This window comes from Trachemys scripta, chromosome 21, assembly GCF_013100865.1.
Source record: "Trachemys scripta elegans isolate TJP31775 chromosome 21, CAS_Tse_1.0, whole genome shotgun sequence".
NCBI classification, from domain to species: domain Eukaryota; kingdom Metazoa; phylum Chordata; order Testudines; family Emydidae; genus Trachemys; species Trachemys scripta.
Genome location: NC_048318.1, coordinates 17,042,161 through 17,066,153, shown reverse-complemented (window position 1 = coordinate 17,066,153; position 23,993 = coordinate 17,042,161). Strand labels below are relative to the sequence as shown.

At 42.5% G+C, this 23,993-nt stretch overlaps 1 protein-coding gene across 6 annotated transcripts in view; it reads left to right on the top strand.

The window, feature by feature from the left end:
* Positions 1–23,993, top strand: part of SIK3 (SIK family kinase 3) — a gene marked incomplete at its 5' end in the record, with an annotated part of 146,374 nt that overhangs the window by 79,272 nt on the left and 43,109 nt on the right. For all 6 annotated transcript variants that reach the window (XM_034754709.1, XM_034754707.1, XM_034754705.1 and 3 more), the window contains 2 exon segments: positions 2,919–2,982; positions 17,619–17,780. In XM_034754709.1, the coding sequence (XP_034610600.1) occupies positions 2,919–2,982; positions 17,619–17,780 (226 nt within the window).

Below are 23,993 nucleotides of genomic sequence, written 5' to 3'. Positions count from 1 at the left end.
TGACAATGCACAGGCAATATCCTCTCTGGAAGAGCTGGTGCCTGTAACGCTTTTTTGAGCCAAAAGCTCTTGTCAACCTATTTTATACAATATAAAGCCCCAGAGAGAATATGCCGAGAGATGGCAGCCATGTCTCCGCTCCGCCAGGGTTAGAACACAGCATCCTCTGTGTGGTGTTTTTCAGCTGGCTGTTCTAGGGGGTGCTTTCCACAGAAGTTTTATTCTGATTTTTGAAATAGTGCATGGTTGTTATAAAACACCTGCTAAACCTGAAATCAAAGCCCTTTTGTCATTAAAGCCTTTCCTCCCCAGCCATTCATTAAAGATCTGAATGGCACATTTCTTTAGGTTTGTAACACTCAAAACCAATAAATGCAAGAGGAGAAGGTGTCTCCAGTACCTGAAAAAATGTAAGAGACCAGGTTTGCCTGGAAACAGGAAGATGTAAAAAACACCCAGATGTTTTGTTTGCACATATGTGGAGTAACTGTTAAGTGGCAACTGTTAACCACATCACATGACAATTGAGTAAAGCTGGATAGCACATTCTGAATCTAAGGGCTTGTCTCTGCTACACTCATTTATTAGCTTTTCTGGGAAAAGAAACAAAACCTGCTGGTTAAAGAACTGCAGTTGTCCAGATTGGACATCCTTTTTTTAATCTAAAGGTTGCATGTTTCAAGCCCAAACTCTTACCAAGAGCCAACGTGCTTAGTGTCTCTCTCAGCATGAGAGGAACTGTCATCTCAAATGTAGCTGACTATTTAGACTTTGTGGAAAAGTTAAATGTAATCAAAGTGTTTTCAGGATTTTTAAAATCCTGCAGAAACATGGATGTTAAACCAAGCTCACCTGAAGGGTTTGCAGTCCAACTGTTTCAGCATTGAGAACTGGAAAATGAAACTGACTTCCTTAATTTTTGTTGTCTAAGTTTCAAGCAATGCGTAAAATTAATAGCATAATTGAGGCTTGGAAAATTTCCCAGAGATCCGCTTGCCCAAGGACTAGTCCTTGAAGCCATGGTGGAAAAACTGTGCTGCCGTGCCCATAAAAGCTACTGTTGCCAAAGCCACTACTATGCAATTTAAAATAGTAAAAGATCAATGTATTGCATGTAATTGTGCATTGTCAGCCAACTTCCTATTTTATAAACATTTGAAAGGTAGCTTTCTGTCCCTGACCTTTCTTAGGCCAAGTGTTCCAGCTGGGCATCTCTGCATGCTTTCTTATCAGTCCTGGGAGAAGGGGGTTCACAAGTACGACTTTGACTTAGGAGTACAGGTTTCATGTTGATGGGATTTGTATCCTAAATCAGTCAAATGCTTTTGAAAATCCCACCCTTGGATCTTGTCACAATGCTTTGAGTGCAGTGCTCCCTCTTTCCTTTCACATCCTTATTTCCCTCTCCTTCCTTCCACTTCCCCAGAGATTTCCCCCTCTATTTTGTGCAAATGCATTAATACTAAAATTCTCTCGGATTTTTGGGGAAGTGGAAGGAAGGAGAGGGAAATCCGAACAGAGAATTACTCTCTAATTTTTTAATGTGTCCCCTCAAACTCTTTTACCTACATCCACCAGCTTACCCATGTGGACTCACCCACACATACACACTCGTGGGCACACTTTGAAGCTTGCTGCTAGAAGATCCATTCCCTCCAGTTAAACCAGTAGTGGGACCTGGGCTGCCTTACTCCCTGACTCTCATCCTCCATCCTGAGCAAAAACGCAACTGCTCCAGCCACTTTTCTCTCTGGCTTTCCTTCCCCTTCCCCTGGCCTAAAATAGCAGCAGAGGCTCCAGGCTGCTTTGTTCTCTTCTTCTACACGTCCCTCCTCTGAAAGGATCGATGCCCCCACACCCATCTGCTCCCAGACTTGCCCCGTCCCTCGTGGGAAGGAGCATGGAGTTTCAGCCGCTCTGCTCTGTCTACTCCACGTTCAGGTGGGTGAGTGTTTTGAGTCCCGAGCATGAAAAGCTAAAAGAATATTTAGATTTGAAATCTTCTCTTAGTGTTAATGCTCTTAGTGTCGATAGTAAGAGGTCAAGAAATTGGCCTGTTTAAAACATGTTATTTTGGGGCTGTGCCTTTTAATTAAACTGAAATCCTTTTCCGCACCCTCGGCTTGTTCTGGCATAGTCTGGTATCACCAGGGCAACTACCTCTGCAGCTCCCATCGTCCAGGGTGATGTTACCATGATGGGTCCATAGAGAAACTTACTGTGGCCTGGTCATCTATTCTATGGCTACTAGAGCAAGTCAGCTTTGTAGTGGAACTATCTAACCTTTCCCAGGGACTAATTTTGGCATTTAATTGGCTTGCTGAAAACGGGAGAACTAGTTTTGATACTGTAACTGGCCTTCATTTGTTGGAGAGCTCCATGCCCACTGAGAGCCCTGGAAGGTTTTTATAAAGATTGGCATTGTTTTCTCGCTTAAATGTGAATGTTCCCTAGAGCAAAGCTTTTGAGCCAATCGCTTTTATGATTGTTAGATCTTCAGTCATTTGAAAGTCACTTACTAATTCGGCAGGTAGTCCCTCCTTTAGAAAAAAGTGTCCCTAGTTATTTGAGTGTTTCAGAGTGATGAATGATTAATCCGAAGGTGAACTTTTCAGTCTTGGCAGCCCAGAGAAGTCTCTGAGGTTCTTGAAACAAGTGGAGACTAGCAACTGAATATTTTGTGGGTGGGATGCAGAAGGATTTAAGTAGTGTTTAAAATAGCCCCTTTAATGATCATTCTTCTTTTCCCCTCCCCGCCCCGCCATTGCTCTCTAAAGCATTGCAATCCACTTCTTTTTAATTTGCTGAAAGCGGTTTGTGTCAAAGTTACAAGTAACAAAAGAAAATTCCAATTAGCTTCATTTCCTTTTACACTGGGCAGTCTCTTTAGCTGTCACTTTGTATCCTTGTGTGTTCAGGTTATGGAGACGGAGAGGATGATTTATCTGGTGACAGAGTATGCTAGCGGAGGGGAAATATTTGGTAAGTACGCTTATTGCATTCTTTAATCAGATATTATACTTGGTCAACTACAGTAAGCTGAAAATAGCTGCCTCATATCTCCTGTCCTTCGGCCCTGGAAACTTCCATTGACAAAGGAATAAAGAATACAATCATTTAACTTAAAGGAAAAATAAACCATTCCATTTAAAAATGCATCGTCTGTGTTTTGTCAGGGGGATGAAGAGGTTCATTCTTAGAGGCAGTTCCATTTTTCTTCATCCGCATGCTGACGCTTGGGATTAAATGTATTGCATAGTGGTTTCAGAACTGCCTTTTAAAGAGGTGCTAAAAACTTCACTTCCTGGCAAGCTGTAATGTGAGATTATTGGCTGCAGCTGCGATGGTGTTTGATATTAGTGACCTCTAAGCTGACAGGCCGTCTTGCAGCTCTGCAGTCTTTTATACTTCAAATCATATGATTTCTCTGAGATTTCTGATATTTTTTTATGACCTGTTAGCCCTGCATTCTAAAGCCTAGAAGCATCATTTTAAAACTCCATTTTTTGCTAACACGGTTCTAGTTGGGTTTTCTTGACCAGTGTTTGTCTGAAAAGCATATTATGGTAACTGCCTTAGAATCACAAAATTGCTTTTACAATGATGACTAATGAAAAATCTGATGGTATTTTACTCACATGTCAAAGTTCTTTGCCCCAGGTAACTGAGTCAGTATTTTGCAAGGTTGATCTGTATCAGTTTATCTAGCATGAGTCTCGGGAAAAAATCCTTGTTCAGTTTGGTCAGGAAAACAGGTCTGAAAATCACACTAATAACTTTGTTTAAACCCAGTTCTAGGTAATATTGTTCTGATCTCGGTGTGGAGCGAAATCTAGAGACACATCTGCAAAAGCCAAAGAGTTCTCTCTTTATTTAGTCTTCTCTGACTTATTCCTGTTCAGTCAATACTGAGATTATTATATCTCCTTTAACGTCAACATTTATGTTTGCCATGAAAATAAGAAAAGGCTCTGACTTTGCTGGAGGAGACGTTAGGGTGTAACAAAGGACAAAACTCTTAATGAAGCAGGGATTCACCAATTCACAGCAAAGTCATTGTGGCAAAATTACAAACTTCATAGGAAAAGTTAAGTCCAAGTTATGCCAACACAAAAGCACCTCCTGGGAGCTGAAATCTGCTAAGTGCTATAAAATTCTTCACATTTTATCCTGAATGTTGTTCCTTTTACCTGGATCCCGGGAAAATGCTCCTATTGGAATTCATGTCTTATGGGGAAGGGTTATAATGTGTGGTAAGCAATATCTGCGGTGTCTCAGCAGCTTCCTGGCTATTCTTGTACATGTTGGAGAGGGAAGGCAGATGTTTCAGTTCTCAGCGCAAGTAAAGCAATACTTGTCACCTCTATAGTACTTGCTATTCAAGGATCTCCGGCTCTTGTAGGACTCCTGGGATGTAGGCAAGTGTTACTTGCTGCCTACAGATGGGGAAGCTGAGGCACAGAGATATTGAATAAATCACTATGTGACCCTGGGCTGTTGACTGAGACAGTACTCTGGTCTGTGCGTGGTCCCCTGCTCTGCTAGTCTAGACAATACTACCTCCTTTAGAGAAAGCCAACCAAAAATCTGTGGGCAAATAACCAGAGACTTGAACGATAAATTGCTGGTAACAGTTCTAGTAGCCTAAAAAGCACCTTTAAAAATAAATAAAATAAAATGTCTAACGTACTGACATTTCTCAATGCCTTTGTAATTAATAGCTAATGACTCAGTAATTATTAATGGAAGAAACTACATCCATTACTTCTCCCATTATCCTCCACTGCTCCTTTGATTCCTGCTTCTCTAAGGAAGGGGCAACTTAAGTAGGAAACAAGTTATAACTGATAATCAACAGGTTTTCAGATAATCTACACTTAACTTTGCCCAGCTGAGCCTTCTGCTAGCTCTCCAAAGCAGCAGTTTTCAAACTGGGGGGGGGAGGGGGTGTAGCACAACGAACCTTTTAATTCATGATGGACAGGTTGCCGGGCCAAACTTGAGCGAGTGGCATTGAGACTCTGAGTGACAGATTAGGTGTGCTTTTATAGTACCACTTGACTTACATTTTGATTTAGGCAATCTGCCTGATCTCTGCTATACAAACACATTAGCAACGCTAGGTGGCAGTATCCTTCTCACTATTATTAGGGTGGGTGGCAAACAAAAAATGCAAAGGTGGGACCTGATTCAAAAAAAGGTTGAGAACCCCTGCTCGAAACATAAGTTGCCATTAATTCAGTACTGTCAGATGCCCCATAATTCTGCAGACTTGTGAAGTTCAGCTTACTCTTTGGTGTAATTCTCACCTCCTACGAAGTAGCAGTATTGTATGGTTCTTCACGCACACACAGTGGGAGGCTTTGCTTTTCTGTGGGTCACTGCAAAGAGGCAAACTATCTCTTTACCCCCTTCCTCCTGTTGAATTTGGCAGATATGATCCAAGTATTTCCCTCTTATCCAGAACTGTGTATGTACTAGCAAGCTCATATGCAGACTTGGAAGAGTTTTGTTGGCTACAAAAATAGCCCTGTACATTAATAGAAAGCAAAAATCTAATTGTTTTCTAAGATATTTTATGCTGTAGTAAATTCAGATAATTAGAATTGCTAATTTACAGTACATTGCCCCATACTATAGCTTCAGTTGTGGCTGTGAGCAGATACATCTAGTTATCAGTTATGTACTAGAAGGTAAATGACAATGTCTACCTCTCTCTAGTAGGTTCTGACCGTTTTCAAACTTCACACAAGGTCCATTAACTCCCAACGTTATATCTCAGAGAGTGAAGCCAGAATCCCAGCACAGTTTCCTGAGTAGTCAGTGAGACATTTTGTTCTAACATGGGAAGCAGTTTATTGGAGGTGGGGAGGGAACCAAACAGAAGCCCATTTGGAAAATAATCTTTCCTTGCAATCATTAGCATGTACAACACTGAAGAGAATCTCGCATCTTCATTTTGTCAAGAGAAGTAGTCTAAGTGTACTGCAGGCTGCCTTCAAATCCATTTATGCTCTGTGCTTTGGGTCATTCTAAGGTTGGAAATCAGAAGGTGTACGACGGATCTTTTTGTAGGTAAAATTTGCTTACCAGGTTTCCCTTCATTCAAGTATCTACCATTTTTGGAGTCACTGGATTTACTGTGAACGTCTTTGGAGGAATCTTCCTTCTCACAACAGCTGTAGTGATAACTCCCTGCTGTTCGTTTACAGTGCAGCTACTGTAAAAAGCCTAAGGTGTTTTTGGAGAAGGGGAAACGTTTAACATATTCAGTATTTAAAGTGACTTTTAATTTCCGTTGGTAATCCAGCCAAAATAGGTGGGTAAGCAGGCTTGGAATAGGCTGCATGCTTGCACCTATCATCATCTCAAGAGCTATGCTTCCCTTCCTACAGCTGTATGAGTAGAATATTTTTCCATGCACATAACATGGCAAAAATCACAGCTTGGTACAGGGTGCATTGGTGGAACAGCCTCAGCAAGAATCCCATTATCTACTGTTATGGAACACCAGGGAGATCCCCTCTGTGCTACATGTCTGTGTTGTGAGAGTTTTGGCTGCTTGTTTAATGCTCTGTGAGTATGTGTGGCCGTACACGCTAAGTTTTAAAGTGAAACCACTGCACTGAACCCCCAAATAAGGGGGGGAAAGTGCAACCATAATGTTCTGTGTTCAGAAAATGTCAAGAAAGAGAAACATTGCTCATGTATAAGGATCATTTCCGTTGTATTATGTGTGAGGTATTGCATTATACATTTCTGCATACTGTCTGTAGGCTTTTCTGTATGTAATGTGACTTGAAGTGATTTTTGAAGTGTTTAAATAAATTTTCAGAAGTTTTTCAAAATGTAACATTTTACACAAAGTGAGCATAGGATTCAATTCTTGAACTGGAAAAGGGATGATAATGTCTGTAAATGGGTGTGGCTGTGAAGGGCATCAGTATTCAAGAATGTTAAAATTCAAAGCTTAGCTGTTTTTGTCCCTTGTTAGCTCTTCTGAACTGTAGTCCTGGCTAGCTCCAGCCAGAGCTGCTGTACTTGTCTACTTGAGCTTTCATTAGACAGGCTCAGTGTGTGCTCAGAAGCCCTCCAAATGGCCTACATGTAAACGAGGTCTTTGACTCAGCTGCGATTGATGTGATCGTTCATTTCAAGAATGAAAGCGGCCAGGCACAACAGTGAGCGGGAATGATGGAGAGCTGATTGTGGTGTGCTGTAGGGTCAAAGCACTGCAGAGCACATCATTGTGTTCTGTGCCCCGTACATGTTCCGTATGCACACAAGCTGGCAGTTTGACAGTGTGAACAAATACATGTACCTCTTAAAGGTAGGTCACGTTTTTGTTCCACCTGTCTTGACAGCATTCCTTTATCTGAGAGGTCAAACAGAAAATAGGCTAAACACATGTTTCTGTTTGTTATTTACTCATTAATATTAACAACAACAACAAATACTCTTCAACCCTCAGTTACAAAAATTAAATTAAGAGATTAATTTAAAATAACTCACAAGATTATTTTTCTTCAAATATTTATTATTAATACCTAGCTCTTATATAGGGGTTGTCATCCGTAGATCTCCACAGCACTTTCTATAGCTGGGGAAGTATCATTATCCCTACTCTACAAATAGAGAAACTGAGGCACACAGAAGTGACTTTCCCAGGTGTCTCAGCATGTCATCGGCAGAACCAGGGCTAAAACCCAAGCGCTCTGGGTCCAGTGCCCTTATCCATTGTCATCTTATTCGTTGACGTAAGATAGGTGGATAATATGGCGGAATACCTAGGGACTATCTGATTTTCCAGTTATTAGCTTGCGGATTTATCTCAGTGACTGATATTTATTCTTCTACGTTTTTTATGAAAAACATTTTTGCAACTGATTTGTTTTCCTGAAAGGTTTTTTTTTTAATCCAGATTATTACACTCCTTCAGAGTGATCACATGGCTGGAATTAGCTACATCTATCTGAGGACATTTTGTTTCTAATTGGTCATTATGACAAGTTGGATACTGTGCGTTGATAAATCATGTAGGAAATGAATGAGATTGGAAAAAAATATGGAATTAGTGAAAAAATGGAAACTCTAGTGCAGTGATTGAAGGCGCATGGGTTATTATCTAATAAGCACTGGAATGCAGAGATACCCTGGCCAGGGGAAGGACGCTCATTTAGCCTGGGGGAGAGAGCGCAATGGATAAGGGACCGACAGCCACGGGGGGAGAGAGCTGCTGTATATGGGGAGGGCAGTAACGTGTATGCTACAGTTCTCCTGGGTGAACCACTGACCGTTCGGGAGGGGGGAGGGATAGCTCAGTGGTTTGAGCATTGGCCTACTAAACCCAGGGTTGTGAGTAGGGCCATTTAGGGAACTGGGGAAAAAATCTGCCTGGGGATTGGTCCTGCTTTGAGCAGGGGGTTGGACTAGATGACCTCGTGAGGTCCCTTCCCACCCTGATATTCTAGGATTCTGTGAGAGCCTGTCTGTGCCTGTCAACCCATCCAGAGGTAGCTGTTGAGTGATGCAAGCTGCTCCCTCCATGGAATAAGCCTGCTGTTGGCACACACAACTGCGACCCAGGCTGTCCCAGAAGGATTCCGAGCATCTTCCAAAAGCTCACAAGTGCTAGTGAGTGCCCCACCTGTACTGGAGGCTGTTGGGCCAAACACACAATGGGAGCAGCACAAGTTGACTGCTCAGAAACAGCCTCAAATTGGTTTTCCTTTTTTTTAAAAAGGGAGCCCAAAACAGCTGCTCTGGGTGGGGTCAAGGTCGGCCTAGACAACTCCAAGGATTTCTGGGCAGTGAAGCGGGGTGAGCTTGAGCCTGGGGCTGTTTTTTGGGGGAAAAGAAAAAATCCATGGCAGAGAGTAGGGGGGAGAGTGCCTTCCTGCCCCCCAGCCCAACGCAGCTGCAGACAGGCAGCACAGTAGTGGAAACAGCTGGTGGAGTCCGGAGGAAGGCTGCCTAGAGTTGGGGGAGAGAGGCCAGTAGCCAGTGAGGCAGCTACTGGCATCGGAAAAGAAGGGATGCAGGAAGTGGAGAGCCAGAGGATAGGGACAGCGGGGCCGAATTGTGTCCCTGGAATGCCAGGAACAGAGCTGAAAGGGAGAAAGTTCAGTTCAGGAGGGACAGGAAAGACAGATAGTAGGAATAGTAGGGACAGTACCTAGAAGGAGAGAAGACAGTGCTATAAGGGGAAAAGGGGAAAACTTAAAGGAAGAACAGTGCAGTTAAACAAGAACAACAAATACTTGGAGACTCTTCAGTTATCTAAGAAATTATTAGAAAAACCGAAAACAGTGAGAAAGATAAAGCAAGAATGAAATGTGAAGGAAATAAGCTATAATAAAAGATAAACTGTAATGAAAGAGAAACGGAGAAGAAATAAGGAGGAAGTGAGCTGTAGCAGAAGTAAGAAAACTGTAAGGACTGTAAAACAAAACGCCCAGATGGTGTCGTAAGGCATGCAAGGTGAAGTGACAGGAATAGAGAAATTTGTCAGAGAGGGGACTATAAGACAGAAAAGAGCGAAGTATAAATGTGGAGTCAAGAAGCGAACACATTGTATCAAAGCATACATGTCTTTATTTAAGCTGGAACTCTCAACAGTAAATAAAAATTGCACCAGATGATTGCCCAAGCTATAACTAAACAGCCTAAGAGTTTGTCCTCCAAACTCTGGGCTTACAGAGGCTGAAAACTGAGAAATTGAATAGGGAGCATATAACTCGGGGGGTTATATTCTAATGCATTGTATCTTCTCATTCAAAAATCTGTTATTTCATAAATACAAATTTGTACCTACAAAGTGAGTTGGATTAAGATGATAGGAGATAACAGCAATAATTTACAGTAGTTTATGATCCACTAAATAGTAGTTCCTGCTAAACCAATTCACTCTGATTTACTGGTGACTATTCCCCACTTCGTTGATTTGTACTGTACCCCAGTGGATTTCAGATAAAACATAATTTGGCATCTAGATTGCCTCTGCTTCTCTTTTTTGCTCTGATTCAGAATGCCCCTCCATCGGACTCATTACACTCATATAGAATTATTCAGTCTGCCTTGTAAAATCCCATTGGGGGGCACCGTAACCGATGACAGTTACTCTAACAAGCACTGCTTGACAATATAATTTTACACATGAATATAATTCACTTAGCACGTGTTCTGCTGTACAGAAAATCATCCTAACGTGGTTCACCTCTTTAGTGCCGATAATCCAAGATACTCACTGCTGCAGTTAAGCTAAAAATATCAACGCAGCATTTTCTTGCCTATTGATTGAAAGTCAGTGGAATGTTCTGGGAAATGGAAGGAACTTGCATACACCTGAGTTAGCAGCTCTCGTAGCGCAATCAAGAGGGTGTCTCTTGTATCGGTCACAAAGGCAGAAGATCTTAGAGTGAGTGTGCTGGCTGTAAAAATGCAGAAAACCCAGTCCCCTTCCTGCCAGATTGTGAAGTGCCCTCAAAAGCAAAAGGGCAGGAAAGGGAACCTGTCTTTTACTCAAGGGAACCAAGGTGCAGAAGGAGCGTCCGGAAGAAGGGAGCTATTGAGGCGTGGTACGTAGCTGTAGCTGTGTGTGGCACATTGCCAAAGGCTCGCCATTCTGAGGGAATCTCTGTGCTTGATAACAGAACACCACTAGCTGTCACCTTCAGCCCCCAACTAAACCTCTCCAGCGCATCATCAGAGATCTACAACCTATCCTGAAAGATGATCCTTTACTCTCACAGATCTTGGGAGACAGACCTGACCTCGCTTACAGACAACCCCCCAACCTAAAGCAAATACTCACCAGCAACCACACATCACTGAACAAAACCACTAACCCAGGAACCAATCCTTGTAACAAAGCCCGATGCCAACTCTGTCCACATATCTATTCAAGTGACATCATCATAGGACCTAATCACATCAGCCATACCATCAGGGGCTCGTTCACCTGCACATCTACCAATGTGATATATGCCATCATGTGCCAGCAATGCCCCTCTGCCATGTACATTGGCCAAACCGGACAGTCTCTCCGCAAAAGAATTAATGGACACAAATCTGACATCAGGAATCATAATACTCAAAAACCAGTGAGAGAACACTTTAACCTGTCTGGCCATTCAATGACAGACCTGCGGGTGGCTATCTTACAACAGAAAAACTTCAAAAACAGACTCCAACGAGAGACTGCGGGGCTGGAATTGATATGCAAACTAGATACAATCAACTCAGGATTGAATAAGGACTGGGAATGACTGAGCCATTACAAACATTGAATCTACCTCCCCTTGCAAGTATTCTCACACTTCTTATCAAACTGTCTGTACTGGGCTATCTTGATTATCACTTTAAAAGCTTTTTTCTCTTACTTAATTGGCCTCTTAGAGTTGGTAAGACAACTCCCACCTGATCATGCTGTGTGTGTGTGTGTGTGTGTGTGTGTGTGTGTGTGTGTGTGTGTGTATATATATCTCCTCAATATATGGTTTCACTCTATATGCATCCGAAGAAGTGGGCTGTAGTCCATGAAAGCTTATGCTCTAATAAATTTGTTAGTCTCTAAGGTGCCACAAGTACTCCTGTTCTTTTTGTGGATACAGACTAACACGGCTGCTACTCTGAAATCTGTGCTTGAGTGCTGCTAGACCTGCAGTTCTTGTAAAAGAACGTGGTGGTCAGAACTACCGGATTCCTGTGTTGCATGAAGTCTCACACACCTACTATCTAAACTAAAAAGAACAGAGTACTTGTGGCTCTTAATTAATTAGCCTCTTAGAGTTGATATGGCTACTTCCACCTTTTCATGTTCTATATGTATCTATATCTCCTTACTATAAATAAATAAATGTGTTAGTCTCTAAGGTGCCACAAATACTCCTGTTCTTTTTACGGATACAAACTAACACGGCTGCAACTCTGAAAACTATCTAAACTGGCTCAGTTAAAAACATTCCCAGCCTTTTGCTCTAGAAATGCAACAAGAGGTCCGTGAGAGCCAGTGCAAGTTGGAAGGGCAAGGCATTCATGTTTCAAAATAATAATAAAGATGTTCAGGTGTTTAAATGCATACTATCCACTTGGAATCAATTTGGTTTGAATGGGTGAGTTAATCTCAGATCCCACCTGTTCCTGAGTCTCCCTGCCAGGGGCTGGGATGTTTGCAATCACACTTCAGAAAGGTTCTCTCTCAGACCAACCACAAAACAGGAAATGGACTGGCTATGCAGGAGAAAGGATGAAACTGACTACACAAATTGCTGTCAATGCATAGAGTAAGCAAACAGGGGTGGTGGGGGGGAGTGGAGAGGGAGAGTATTTCCACCCCTAATCTTAATTGAAAGGTATTTTAGCTGATGTAACAGTAATACGTGCCACAAATAAAAGTGACACACTGATGAGTCCGTGTAGTGGTGTTTTGTACTTTTAAGGGAAAACTCTGAGGCAGTATGATCAATGGGCAGGATACTGGGCAGGGAGTGAGGAGGCTTGGGTTCTGTTTGTGTCCCTGGCACCGAACTGCTGTGTGACCTTGTGTGAGTCACTTGATCTCTGTGCCTCTGCTCCTGCCCTGTGTCTATCTGGTCTGTTGAGATTGCCTATTGATTGGGGCAGAGACTCTCTCTCTCTCTCTCTAAATGTACATCATCCAGCACAAGTGAACCCTGAGCTTTAGGTGCTACCATTATAGAAATGTAAGATGACACTCCTGATGTGCCAGTCACTGAAAGGGGGTTGGCTAGAATGTCAGGCTCTAAGACCTTTTTATCACAGGGTCTCGAAGTACCCTGCAGACTTTATTAAAGTGTCACATGTCTTCCGTGTGATAGATCAGTATTATCCTCATTTTACAGATAGGGAAGCTACTTGCCTAGGTCATGCACAAGGAGTGTATTGTTGAACCAGGAATGGAATCTACTGAATTCCCAGCCTGTGCCTTATGCCTTTTCCCTTTGGGCCTGATCCTGTTTCTGTTTAAGTCAGCAGGAGCAGGATTGATCTCTTGATATTAGCTCTATGGAGAGCAGTGACTGATCCTTTTAGAAAAGAACCTGAAGTGGAGTCACACACGGCTTTCAGGTCAGAAGACAACACTTGAGGATAACACTGAATGTCTAGGATTCAGCTACAAGAGCCTGTGCTTCTGGATTTGATGCATGTGGGACTAAGGTGGCTAGGCCTCCAGTTCAACATTTAGGCCAAGTGTGACTTGCCTTGCACAAGAGATGTTCTGCAGACTAAGCTGGTAATGGTTAATTTCAGAATACAGTTGCCTTCAGTGGTATGTGAAGTATTCTGTAGCTTCATTGTTTTTATCCTTCTAGAGCCTGTACAGAAATGTCAGCATTTTGCAAGTGTGGTGCCTACGTGCAAAGCTCAGGGACGGGCCTCCACTCTGGCTTTCTTCATGGAAGTGAAATTTCACATCTAAGTTTAAAGGAATTTTTGCAGTCTAATGAAGCCGTACGTGCTGAAAGAGGAGACAGTGCTATGTGTGCAGACAGGTCTGGGAGAGTTTCATTTAAGAATCAAACTCTGAAGTGTTTATTAAACCAAAATGTTTGTGTAAATCTGAATGTTAGGGTAGAGTTCTGAGAAATGATGCCTAAGGAAGCTGAAAAACAAATGGTAAAAGTGGCAGTTGTCATAGCAGAAGCTGACCTGAGTGTGGGGTGACAGGAGATTGTCTCTTATGCAATCCCAAACTCCGTCCCAAAATCTGTTTGTGTTAAACAAACTGTGGTCTTAAATTACAAGTCATGTCATCCCTCCAGTCTGTTTGTAAGTGGTGATATCTGGTTGACATAGTTAAGATTGATTAAATTTCTTAGAACCTGATTAGAAGAGCTGAAATCTGTACAAACGGAAGTCCTGAAATGGCAATTGCTTTCTAGGTTGTGAAATGTGGTTTTAACAATGACCAAAGTACAGTTTCTATTCTTGCATGTTTTCATCCTCATTGGTATTTGAATCTGGATAGAGCATAATATGCTCATGGGAACCTTCCAGAAATATTCCTTATTGAATAATTAGTTTGATTTCTTGCCTTCAGTACCGACACTTAAGAACCCTTTTAAAATGCACATGTGGATTTTCAGTGTTGAGCAACCAGAATCTGGAATTTTGCATTATCAGGTGTGTTTACTACATTTGCAAATGATGTTCCCAATCCTGCAAAGACTGAAGCACCAGAGTGATTTGATTTGCTTGGGACATGCTCCATAGCCTGTTGAAATCTATGGGAGTGTTTACACTGAACCATGCTCCATTTGTCAATGCGACAACTCACATGAGTAAAGAACCTATGGTAAAGCATAGTGCTTAATGGGCTCTGTTGGGACTACTTGTGGTAATAGGCATTGCACTTGGCAGGAAATGTTTGAAGGGTCACATCATAATAGGGGATGTATCCCCTTCCAAGACTCGCTGCAGATGTGCTTACTACGTACATGGCTGTAGGAATAAATTAAACTTAAATGGCAAGTTTTTTGGGGGAAATTAATCAGACTCTATCCAACTGCATTAGAAATCAGCCCCCAAAGAAATGAATTACTCTTCATCAGAAGCAAGTAGAAGTGCTTTGATGTATCTTTGTAATTAGTATTTATTGCAAGACAATTATGTCTCTGGTATTTTAATTAATGGGTGGTTTGGCAAAGCAGCCACCTGATGGGAAACCTTCAGAAGTGGTTTGTATTTATTCTCCAGAACGGACTTCTCTTTCAAGCTCTCTAATTAATGCAGTTTATGAGGTAAAATATATTGAAGCAATCAGGCCTTGGATTTGGGGGCCTTTTGAGGTCAGATCAACAGTTCACTTAAAATAAATGGCCTCTCAAAATGTGGGAGGATGTGACGTCAAGTTTTCATTTGTTACATTTCTTTGCAGTGTACATTCATAAAGCATCATTACAAGGGGTCATTGATTTCTGTCTGCTTTCAAAGATTGTGTGATTCTGGCATCCTTCTTCATGGGAGTGGGGGGTTGGAGAGCATTCCAGTAGCCTATCACACTTTCTTTCTGAACTCCTTCTCAAGGAGTCTAGGTGTTAACAGTTATATGTTCTCTGAAGTATATAGAGACAGGAGTAAGAAGAAAAAGTACCTATGCGTTTTGTTTGGTGCTTGGTTAATCTGTTCCATAGCTTGATTTTTAGCCCCGCTATGGTACAAAGTGCTGTGTAGCTAACCTGGAGGATATGAAGGGTAATAAGGGTGTGTCCTTAACTTTTTTTCTTATTGCTTTGAACAAGAAAGTCAGTAGGTGCCATGAACTGTATTTACAGTAGCTTTTTCAGATCTCAAGCAGTAGCGATCTTCCAGCTTTTTAAATCGGATGAGGCTCTCTGAAACACATGAAACAAATGCACTATTGTGTAGTTGTTCCTGATGCATGCTATTGTAGATAGAGAATGGGCCCAAGTGAGGATAATGGGATAGGGTTGTGTATGAAGTTGCTCTTCCCATTTGTAAGGGAAACAAGACAATTTGTAAATATTGGGATATTTGGATAGTGTGCGCTCTAGTGTGCCTTCAACCAGGAATCCTCATGCTTTTTCAGTGTGGTCCCCTTGTGGGAAACACCTCCTACCCCATTTGCAAATCATGCAACACCTAGGGTGGTTCCTTACAAAGCAAAGAAATATGAGGAAACTGCATTGTTTTTTCTAATAATTCTGATGGAGTCTCTGGCTCTTGTTTCCTCTCTGTCTCCTCAATTACCTAGATGAGCATGGAATGCCTGTAGTAGAAGATAGAAGCAAGGAGGTGGAGCCACTATAGTTGAACCTGTCAGTTGTTCAGACTGTCCCCAAGTGCTCTGTGGACATTGAATGATCCATGGGTCACAGACTGAGAACCTCTGCTGTAATAAAATAGGAGAGGTAGATTTTTGAATGCTACTTTGCTTGGCACAGCCTCAAGGAAATCTCTCTGAGGCTCTTGAGAGATGCTTCCCCTTGACAGTCTCAGTTGCCTACAATAATCTAGCTGCTTTCCCTATCTCGTTGTCCACCTTTCCTGCCCTTGTGCACACTTGCAGAGACGCATCAGGGTACTTGGCTAGGGCTGTGGATTTGGGTTTGTATTTCTGCCGGTTGAAATTCTCTCTCCAAAACTGAAAGCCAAGTAGTTTGACACAATTCCTCTTGGGATGAATCCTGTCTTTTTAAAGCTTTATCCTTGTAAAGGTGTTTAAATGTAAAGTGTATTAATTTATCTTGGTTTGCAGTCATGCCACCTCCCATTCTGATCTTATCAGCAAAGTAGGGTCAAATTGGGTCAGTACTTGGACAGGACATTTCCAACAACAAGCCCAGCTTCAGCAGATGTTGCATTGAAATGAAATGCTTTTTAAAAAAAAATTAAGGTAATATTCCAACAAAATATCTAAGTACCCAGACTTTCTCCAGGAGCAGTATTTACCTGACTTTTGCAATGATGAATTAATTATGCAGAATGTCTCACTTCATGACACTTGTGCAGATATATAAAAACATGAATGTCACTTATTAAAACAGCAAACACCTAGAAATTTGAGCAAGCATAAAGGCACAGGGTGGCAAATTCCTGGATGTACATTTTAAAATGTTCCTCACTTCAGGAAGTGTTGCAAAAATGAAATACATCTGGGCATACATTAGAGAGTTGTACTCCTAGTCTTCCTCTGTGTTATAGGGTTTAGTCACTAGAATCCTGTTGATAAAATAGGAGCATTTATATTGTAGGAACATGCAGGGCTTTGGAGCTGTGGTCCGGCTCCTATCCAGCTCCAGGCAAAAACCTGCAGCTCCACTGCCCCGGAGCTGCTCCGCGCTCCAGCTCCAGGCTCCACTCCAAAGCCCTGGGAACATGGGTCTGATCCACTCTGGCAGTTCCTAAGGGCCATGCAGTTTAGGATCCTGTTTCTGATGTCCTAGAATCTATGGATCTATGAATCTATGATGCTGGCCAGCACCAGGTGGTTCTGTAGGGAGATGTGGGATAGTCTGCCAGTCTACCCCACACACACGTGAGATGGTATCTTGGTTTCTAATAGAGATTGGATTGAGCCTTGCACAGAAGGTTTAATACCTCCAAAATGTATCTTTACTTGTACAGCTGAGTGTAGTTATTCTCTAAATGCAGACCAGCCTCCAGCCTTATGACACTTCTCTTGGCTTGCAGACAGCATGAGTAATTGTCATAGTGACACCATTTATTAGCCCTAACATAACTCCCAATTTTGCACCCGTTGAGTCAGGAGGATCCCAGAGTAGGCCCAACCCCTTGCTGGGTAGTTTCTTCCTTTCCTCCTCTGATGAATTTGTGTGTGAAAGTGCAGGAGTTAGTCTTTAGTTCTGAGTATCGTCTGTCCCCATGAAAACGTGCCCCTTGTAACTGAAAAATGCCCTTCTATTCTCAGTGAGTTTTTAGCACTCTCCAGTAACCTAAGCATTAATTGGACTGAAGCTTGTACTTCTTAATGGAGGGAGATTATGTCCTGGTGAAATACTGCTCGTTTTATTTTTTATCCCTCTACATTTCTTGTTAGCAGTACCCCAGATGCCCATTTCCTGCCTGTCTTTCCTGTGCCAATAACCATTTGTTCTATTCTTGGTCCCCTACAGATCACCTGGTAGCCCATGGACGGATGGCTGAGAAAGAAGCTCGGAGAAAGTTCAAGCAGATTGTAGCTGCTGTCCACTTTTGTCACTGTTGTCACATAGTTCACAGAGACTTGAAGGCAGAGAATCTGCTGCTGGATGCTAACCTTAACATCAAAATAGCAGGTGAGCTGGGAGCTAGCGGAGGGGGAGGAAGGCAACCGCTGTTAGAAGTTGATAAATGGAGGCACTCGCTGTTTATGCTATTCAGAAAGAAGGAAGCACAGTTCAGTTAAAGGAAACTTAAAATTTCTGTGTGGCCCAAAGCCAGCAAATGACAAATCATAGAGTAATGAGGAGTCCGGTGGCACCTTAAAGACTAACAGATTAATCTCCACCAGACTCCTCGTTGTTTTTATGCATACAGACAAACACGGCTACTGCTCTGATAAATTATAGAGTGTTGATTTATATCCCCCTTCATGGTGCTAAAGACTGGGCTTTTACTCTGCAGGCAGTATTGGTGTTACAAAAGCTATGGTGTTCCAATCGCTTTCCAATGTGCGAGACACAACTAGAGGCTGAGTCCTGTTCTCAGTTTAGGGTTTCTCAGAAGTGGGGCAGGGTGAACGAGAGGTAGGGAGTGTGGAAAAATAAAGACGACAAAGTTTAGTGGTAGAGAGGCTGAGAGAAAGTAAAGAGATTTTGATCAATTCCGTTCTCTTCGTGTTGAAGAGAGAAAATCACCACAGTAGCGTCTCACTTAGCAGTATATCAAGAACGGAGCGGAAAGCTGAAGACGATCCAACAAGGCCACGTACACGTTTTCAGCAACGGGCTCTTTGCACAATGATAGGAGCCTCTGTTGTTCTGGCATGCGTCAGTAAGTCCTGGTGGAATGGGTGGATATTTTTCAGCTAGCGTGCCTTCTAGTCAAGCCCACGTTACAGGCACTCACTAAACTGTTGTCGCACAGACCTTCGTGTCTGTGTTGCTTCCCAGTATGAAAATGTGTCTGATCTGTCCAGCTCAACACAGGGCCGGCTCCAGGCACCAGCCTGGCAAGCAGGTGTTTGAGGCGGCCACTCCGGAGAGGGGCGGCAGGTCCAGCTATTCGGCGGCAATTCGGCGGACGGTCCCTCACTCCCGCTCGGATCGAAGGACCTTCTGCTGAATTGCCACCGCAAATCACGATCGCTGCTTTTTTTTTTTTTTTATGCTGCCAGAGAGGCTGTCGTCAGTCTACCATCTAAACTCTCTGGGCTTAGATCAGAATACACCAGCTAGTCCTTAATGTCACTTAGATACATATGAATGGGGAATGTCTGCTCAAAACAAAGGCAGGTCTTGTATCCATTTGGCCACCTCACCATACAGGTTTTCCCTTTGGGATGGCAAATAGCAATCCATTTAATTCCATTGATGCATGGATCCCAGCAAATGCCAAAGCTGTGGAAAGAGCTCCATGCTGTCCTGATAAATAGGCATCCATGGAGAGCGCCTCAGATTCATCTTTCTCTCCTAGCCCAGTGGCTGGAGTGTAATGCTAACAGCTGCTCCGGTGGTGGCACATATGATTGATGTCCGATGTGAATGATTCCTTTCTCTGCCTCCCTGTGTATTTATTTTTCCCCTCTATAATGTGTGTGTGCATTTTCCTTTTCAATGGTTAGGTGAATATCCATATTGTAGTACCTGGCAGAGCTGAAATAGTGAAAGGTTTGTCAGCATTTTAATTATAGAACCCCTTTTAGAAGGATTTATAACTTGACTGAAACTTGCTTCGGGCTGTGACTTGGCACAGAACTACTCAGTCTGGGAGCAATTTTAATACTGACCTGATTTACCAAGTTTAGGAACTTTTTTTAGTGAGCCATCATCTCGAGATGTACATTTTCTAGGTTTAAATCGCAGTATTTTGGTCACAAGTCTGGCAGAGGAATTTAACTTTCTTTACAAATATGTTGTTCCTAGTCTTTTTGCTTATCACTATTTAGAATTAAGATATTCTTAGAGCAGACAGTGGCATGCGAGTGGCAGGTTGATGGAGATGGAAAGGTGAACAGCCCAAACCTGCATAGGTCACAATGCTTGGAGCAGGGCCAGAGGTGCTGCTGAAGGGCTGGGCTCATGTTCCAACACTCCTCTGGGTGGCGGCCTTCCCATGACTAGAGGGTCCCCCTGCACCTCTGCCACGAAATTAACTAAAAATGCGTGACAAAATCATAGCCTTATTTATGATTAATGTATATTCTTATGTCTGCCGTATGCAAATACACTTACAAATAATTTTAGGCTTTCTCTTTTATGATGAGTGGGAAAAATTCCTGCATGTACAATTTAAAAAAAAAAAAAATCTCTTCAGAAATAACTTTGGCAGAATCTGAAATGCGGCTGGATTCCCTGAAGAAATGTCCATATGAACATGCTGACAAGTTATGTGAATGTTTGAAAATTGTGGAAACTTTTTTTTTTTTTTTAAACCTAAGGAAGCTGGAAACTATTCTCCTTCCCAATCTCTGCTCCCAGAATGGTCTCTAGAAGATAGTTCCCACCCATGTGGTAGTGTTGTTTTACTTGGCAGGGAGACTTGGTAGTGATTGAAGAACAGCCTGGAAAAGTTGATTTACAGTACAGGATTTTCCAAGTATTTAGTTTTGTCCCTAGATCCCATCAATTATAATTTGACACCGGTGATTCTGTTATGTCAAGAACAAAAAGTGGTAGCAGCTGATTTTTTTTTCTTGCAGTACCCCCCAGAATGAATACTTGAGAAATACATAGAACTGTACAGACAGGATGAAAGATAAGCAGAACCTTACTGCCAAGCCCTTTAACAATCTCTAAATTAAAAACCTCTTCCCTGTGAGGCAGGTGATATTACTTCTATAGCTCCCCTCAACTGAGTGTTTCAAAGGGCTTCACAAGCCCCCATGTGGTATTCTTCATTCATTTCACAGAGTGGGACCGAGGCACAGAAAGGTGAAGTGACCTATCCAGGGACACAGCGTCACTGGCAGAGCTGGAAATAGAATCTAGAAATCCTGTTGCCCAGTCCCCTGTTCTGAGTACCAGGCTACACTGCCTCTCGAAGTATACAAGAGAAAAAGGAAGCAAAGGGGTGATGTTTTGTGTAGTTCCGTTTTGCACTGCATGTGTAGCTCTGTGGGAAGTAGCATGCTGTGAGATGGTTAGTATTGTCGAAGTGCATTATGTCTGATCTTTGGCATTATGTGCAAAGCGCTCTCCAGCTTCTGCAGTTTTACAGGAACTTGCAAATCACCCATTGGAGGGTAATGGAAAACTCCCCAATTCCTGCCAGTGTGAACTTCCCAGTGAGCTCCTATTGCTCTATAAGCAGAATATACCCAGAAAGATAATGGAACAAATAATTAAGCAATCAATTTGCAAACATCTAGAAGATAATAAGGTGATAAGTAACCGTCAGCATGGATTTGTCAAGAACAAATCTTGTCAAACCAACCAGATCGCTTTCTTTGACAAGGTAACAAACCTTGTGGATAGGGGGAAGTGGTAGATATGGTATATCTTGGCTTTAGTAAAGCTTTTGATACTGTCTCGCATGACCTTCTCATAAACAAACTAGGGAAATGCAACTTAAATGGAGCTACTATAAGGTGGGTGCATAACCGGTTGGAAAACCGTTCCCAAAGAGTAGTTATCAGTCATTCACAGTCAAGCTGGAAGGGCATAATGAGTGGGGTCCCGTGGGAATCAGTTCTGGGTCCAGTTCTGTTCAATATCTTCATCAATGGCATAGAGAGTACACTTATAAAGTTTGTGGACGCTACCAAGCTGGGAGGGGTTGCAAGTGCTTTGGAGGATAAGGATTATAATTCAAAATGATCTGGACAAACTGGAGAAATGGTCTGAAGTAAATAGGATGAAATTCAATAAGGACAAATGCAAAGTGCTCCACTTAGGAAGGAACAATCAGTTGCACGAATACAAAATGGGAAATGACTGCCTAGGAAGGAGTACTGCGGAAAGGGATCTGGGGATCGTAGTGGACCACAAGTTAATACGAGTCAACAGTGTAATACTGTTGCAAAAAAACGAACATCATTCTGGGATGTATTAGCAGGAGTGTTGTAAGCAAGACAATAGAAGTAATTCTTCCGCTCTACGCAGCGCTGATTAGAGCTCAACTGGGGTATTGTGTCCAGTTCTGGGTGCCACATTTGAGGAAAGATGTGGACAAATTGGAGAAAGTCCAGAGAAGAGCAACAAAAATGATTAATGAGGGAAGATTGAAAAAAGTGGATTTGTTTAGTCTGGAAAAGAGAAGACTGAGAGGGGACAGGATAACAGTTTTCAAGTATATTAAAGGGTGTTACAAGGAGGAGGGAGGAAAAATTATTGTTCTTAACTTCTGAAGATAGGACAAGAAGCAATGGGCTTAAATTGCAGCAAGGGAAGTTGAGATTGGACATTAGGAAAAACTTCCTAACTGTCAGGGTGGTTAAGCACTGGAATAAATTGCCTAGGGAGGTTGTGGAATCTCCATCCTTGGTGATTTTTAAGAACAGGTTAGACAAACACCTGACAGGGATGGTCTGATAATACTTAGTCCTGCCATGAATGCAGGGGACTGGACTAGATGACCTCTCGAGGTAGCTTCCAGTACTTTGATTCTGTAGTGGGCTTTTGTATGTGGCTTTGTGTTCTTTTTATGGTTGAATATTGGTAAGTGCAATACTGTTAAGTAACTGCCTTTAAGTAAAATGCAGTAACAATGACTGGAAGTTGGCAGTGCTGCTATTCTCACTTGCAGGTGAACAGAAAGCACTTTCTTACGCCTGCAAATGTTTCTGCCTTGCTGCCTAGCTTGCTTCTTCCCGTGGAGGGTTTTTCTCCAGCGTATCTGCTCAAAGGGTGAGAGTCAGAAGTTTTTGGCAATGTGCTTCTCTTTGCTTACAGTCAGAAAGTTCACCCAGGGGTTGCGACACTCGGTAAACACCAGGGCCATCCTGGAAGCCACTTTCAGAAGAGGATATCATCTGTAAGACCATCGCTTAACAAGAATGCTCCTCAACCTCTTCCACCTTCTGAAGGCAAAAGCCAGTTACTGTACAGATGTTCTGTCCCCTTCTGGTTCTAGTGCTCTATGGAAACAGAGCTAGAATATACCACAGCTAGTCCATCTCGGAGTTCCCCCTCCTAGCCTATGGCAGGGCTTCCACTGCAGTGCCAGCCATTGGGTTAGTTAACAACTTCTAGCTGATTCAGATAATAAAAATGGCTTTCCTAAGACCCCTTCTCCCAGCTGCTGTGGCTACATTCAGTCCTGACCAGTGGTAAGAGTGCTCTGTAGGGGTTTTCCCATTTCTTCTGTTTGTGGACAACATCCTGGTTGCGCTCTGGTAGGTGGATCTGTAGGCAAACCGGTATTTTCCCTCAGTCTGTGACAGTGCTCATAGACTGTAAGTATGTTTGTTTAAAAAGCAGAGTTTTGCTTTTAAAATCCTCTCACACACAGATATTCCCTCCTTGCGCCACACAGCTTTAAGAAGTCTGTTTCCTCCCCACATTTGACCTCAGTTCATTAAGCACAGGTGGGTTCTGGAAAACTATTTCCAGCCGTTCAGCAGGACTTCATATCAAAGAGAGCCATCTGATTCTAGCTCCCTGTAGAGCTGAAAGGCATGAATCACTGTGAAGTCTGAAATGCTGTGCAAAGAGGAAGTTCTTCAAAGTGAGTTATTTTCCCCACCGAAGCCCAGCCACAATGCAAAATGAACACCAGTGCTCTTAGGATCTGCTGGCTGCCTTACCTACATGTCTGATTCCAGAGTCCGGAGACATTTCTTCTGTGTGCTGTACGGATAATTTTGGTTCAAGAGTAGCAGCGAAGGCTAGCAACCATGAGCTTTCTGATCATGCTGTTGAAGCAAGGAGGCATTTGTGTTGTTTTAGCCCCAGTTACATATATGCCTGGGACTATATCCTTGGTAGAAGTGACAGTTAGGATCATTATTTCTACAATAACTGGTTCGGTGTTCAGCTAGGACCAAAGCTATTTAAAGCCACCTAAACGTCCTACCAGACTTAAGTTATTCAACAAGTGCTTCATCTGTCAAATGAGATGCTTGGATTTAAGATGTCTTTGGGGGGAAAATGTATTAAAAATGGACTGTGAGCAGAGAGGTGCAGGCATTTAAAATCTGCTATCAGTACTGGGTGGAGTACTGAAACAGCTGATTCTCTGAGATGTTCATACCTATTGTTTGTGTCTGAGCTTTTCCACGTCATTGAGTTCTGCACCCACCTGTCACTCGCATACGTGGCCTGAGTCTTTTAGACTTGCCAATAGCCTGTATGTGCCACATAGCAATGTGCATGTTATGCAACTAGGCTCAGATTGTCAGAGGACCCACA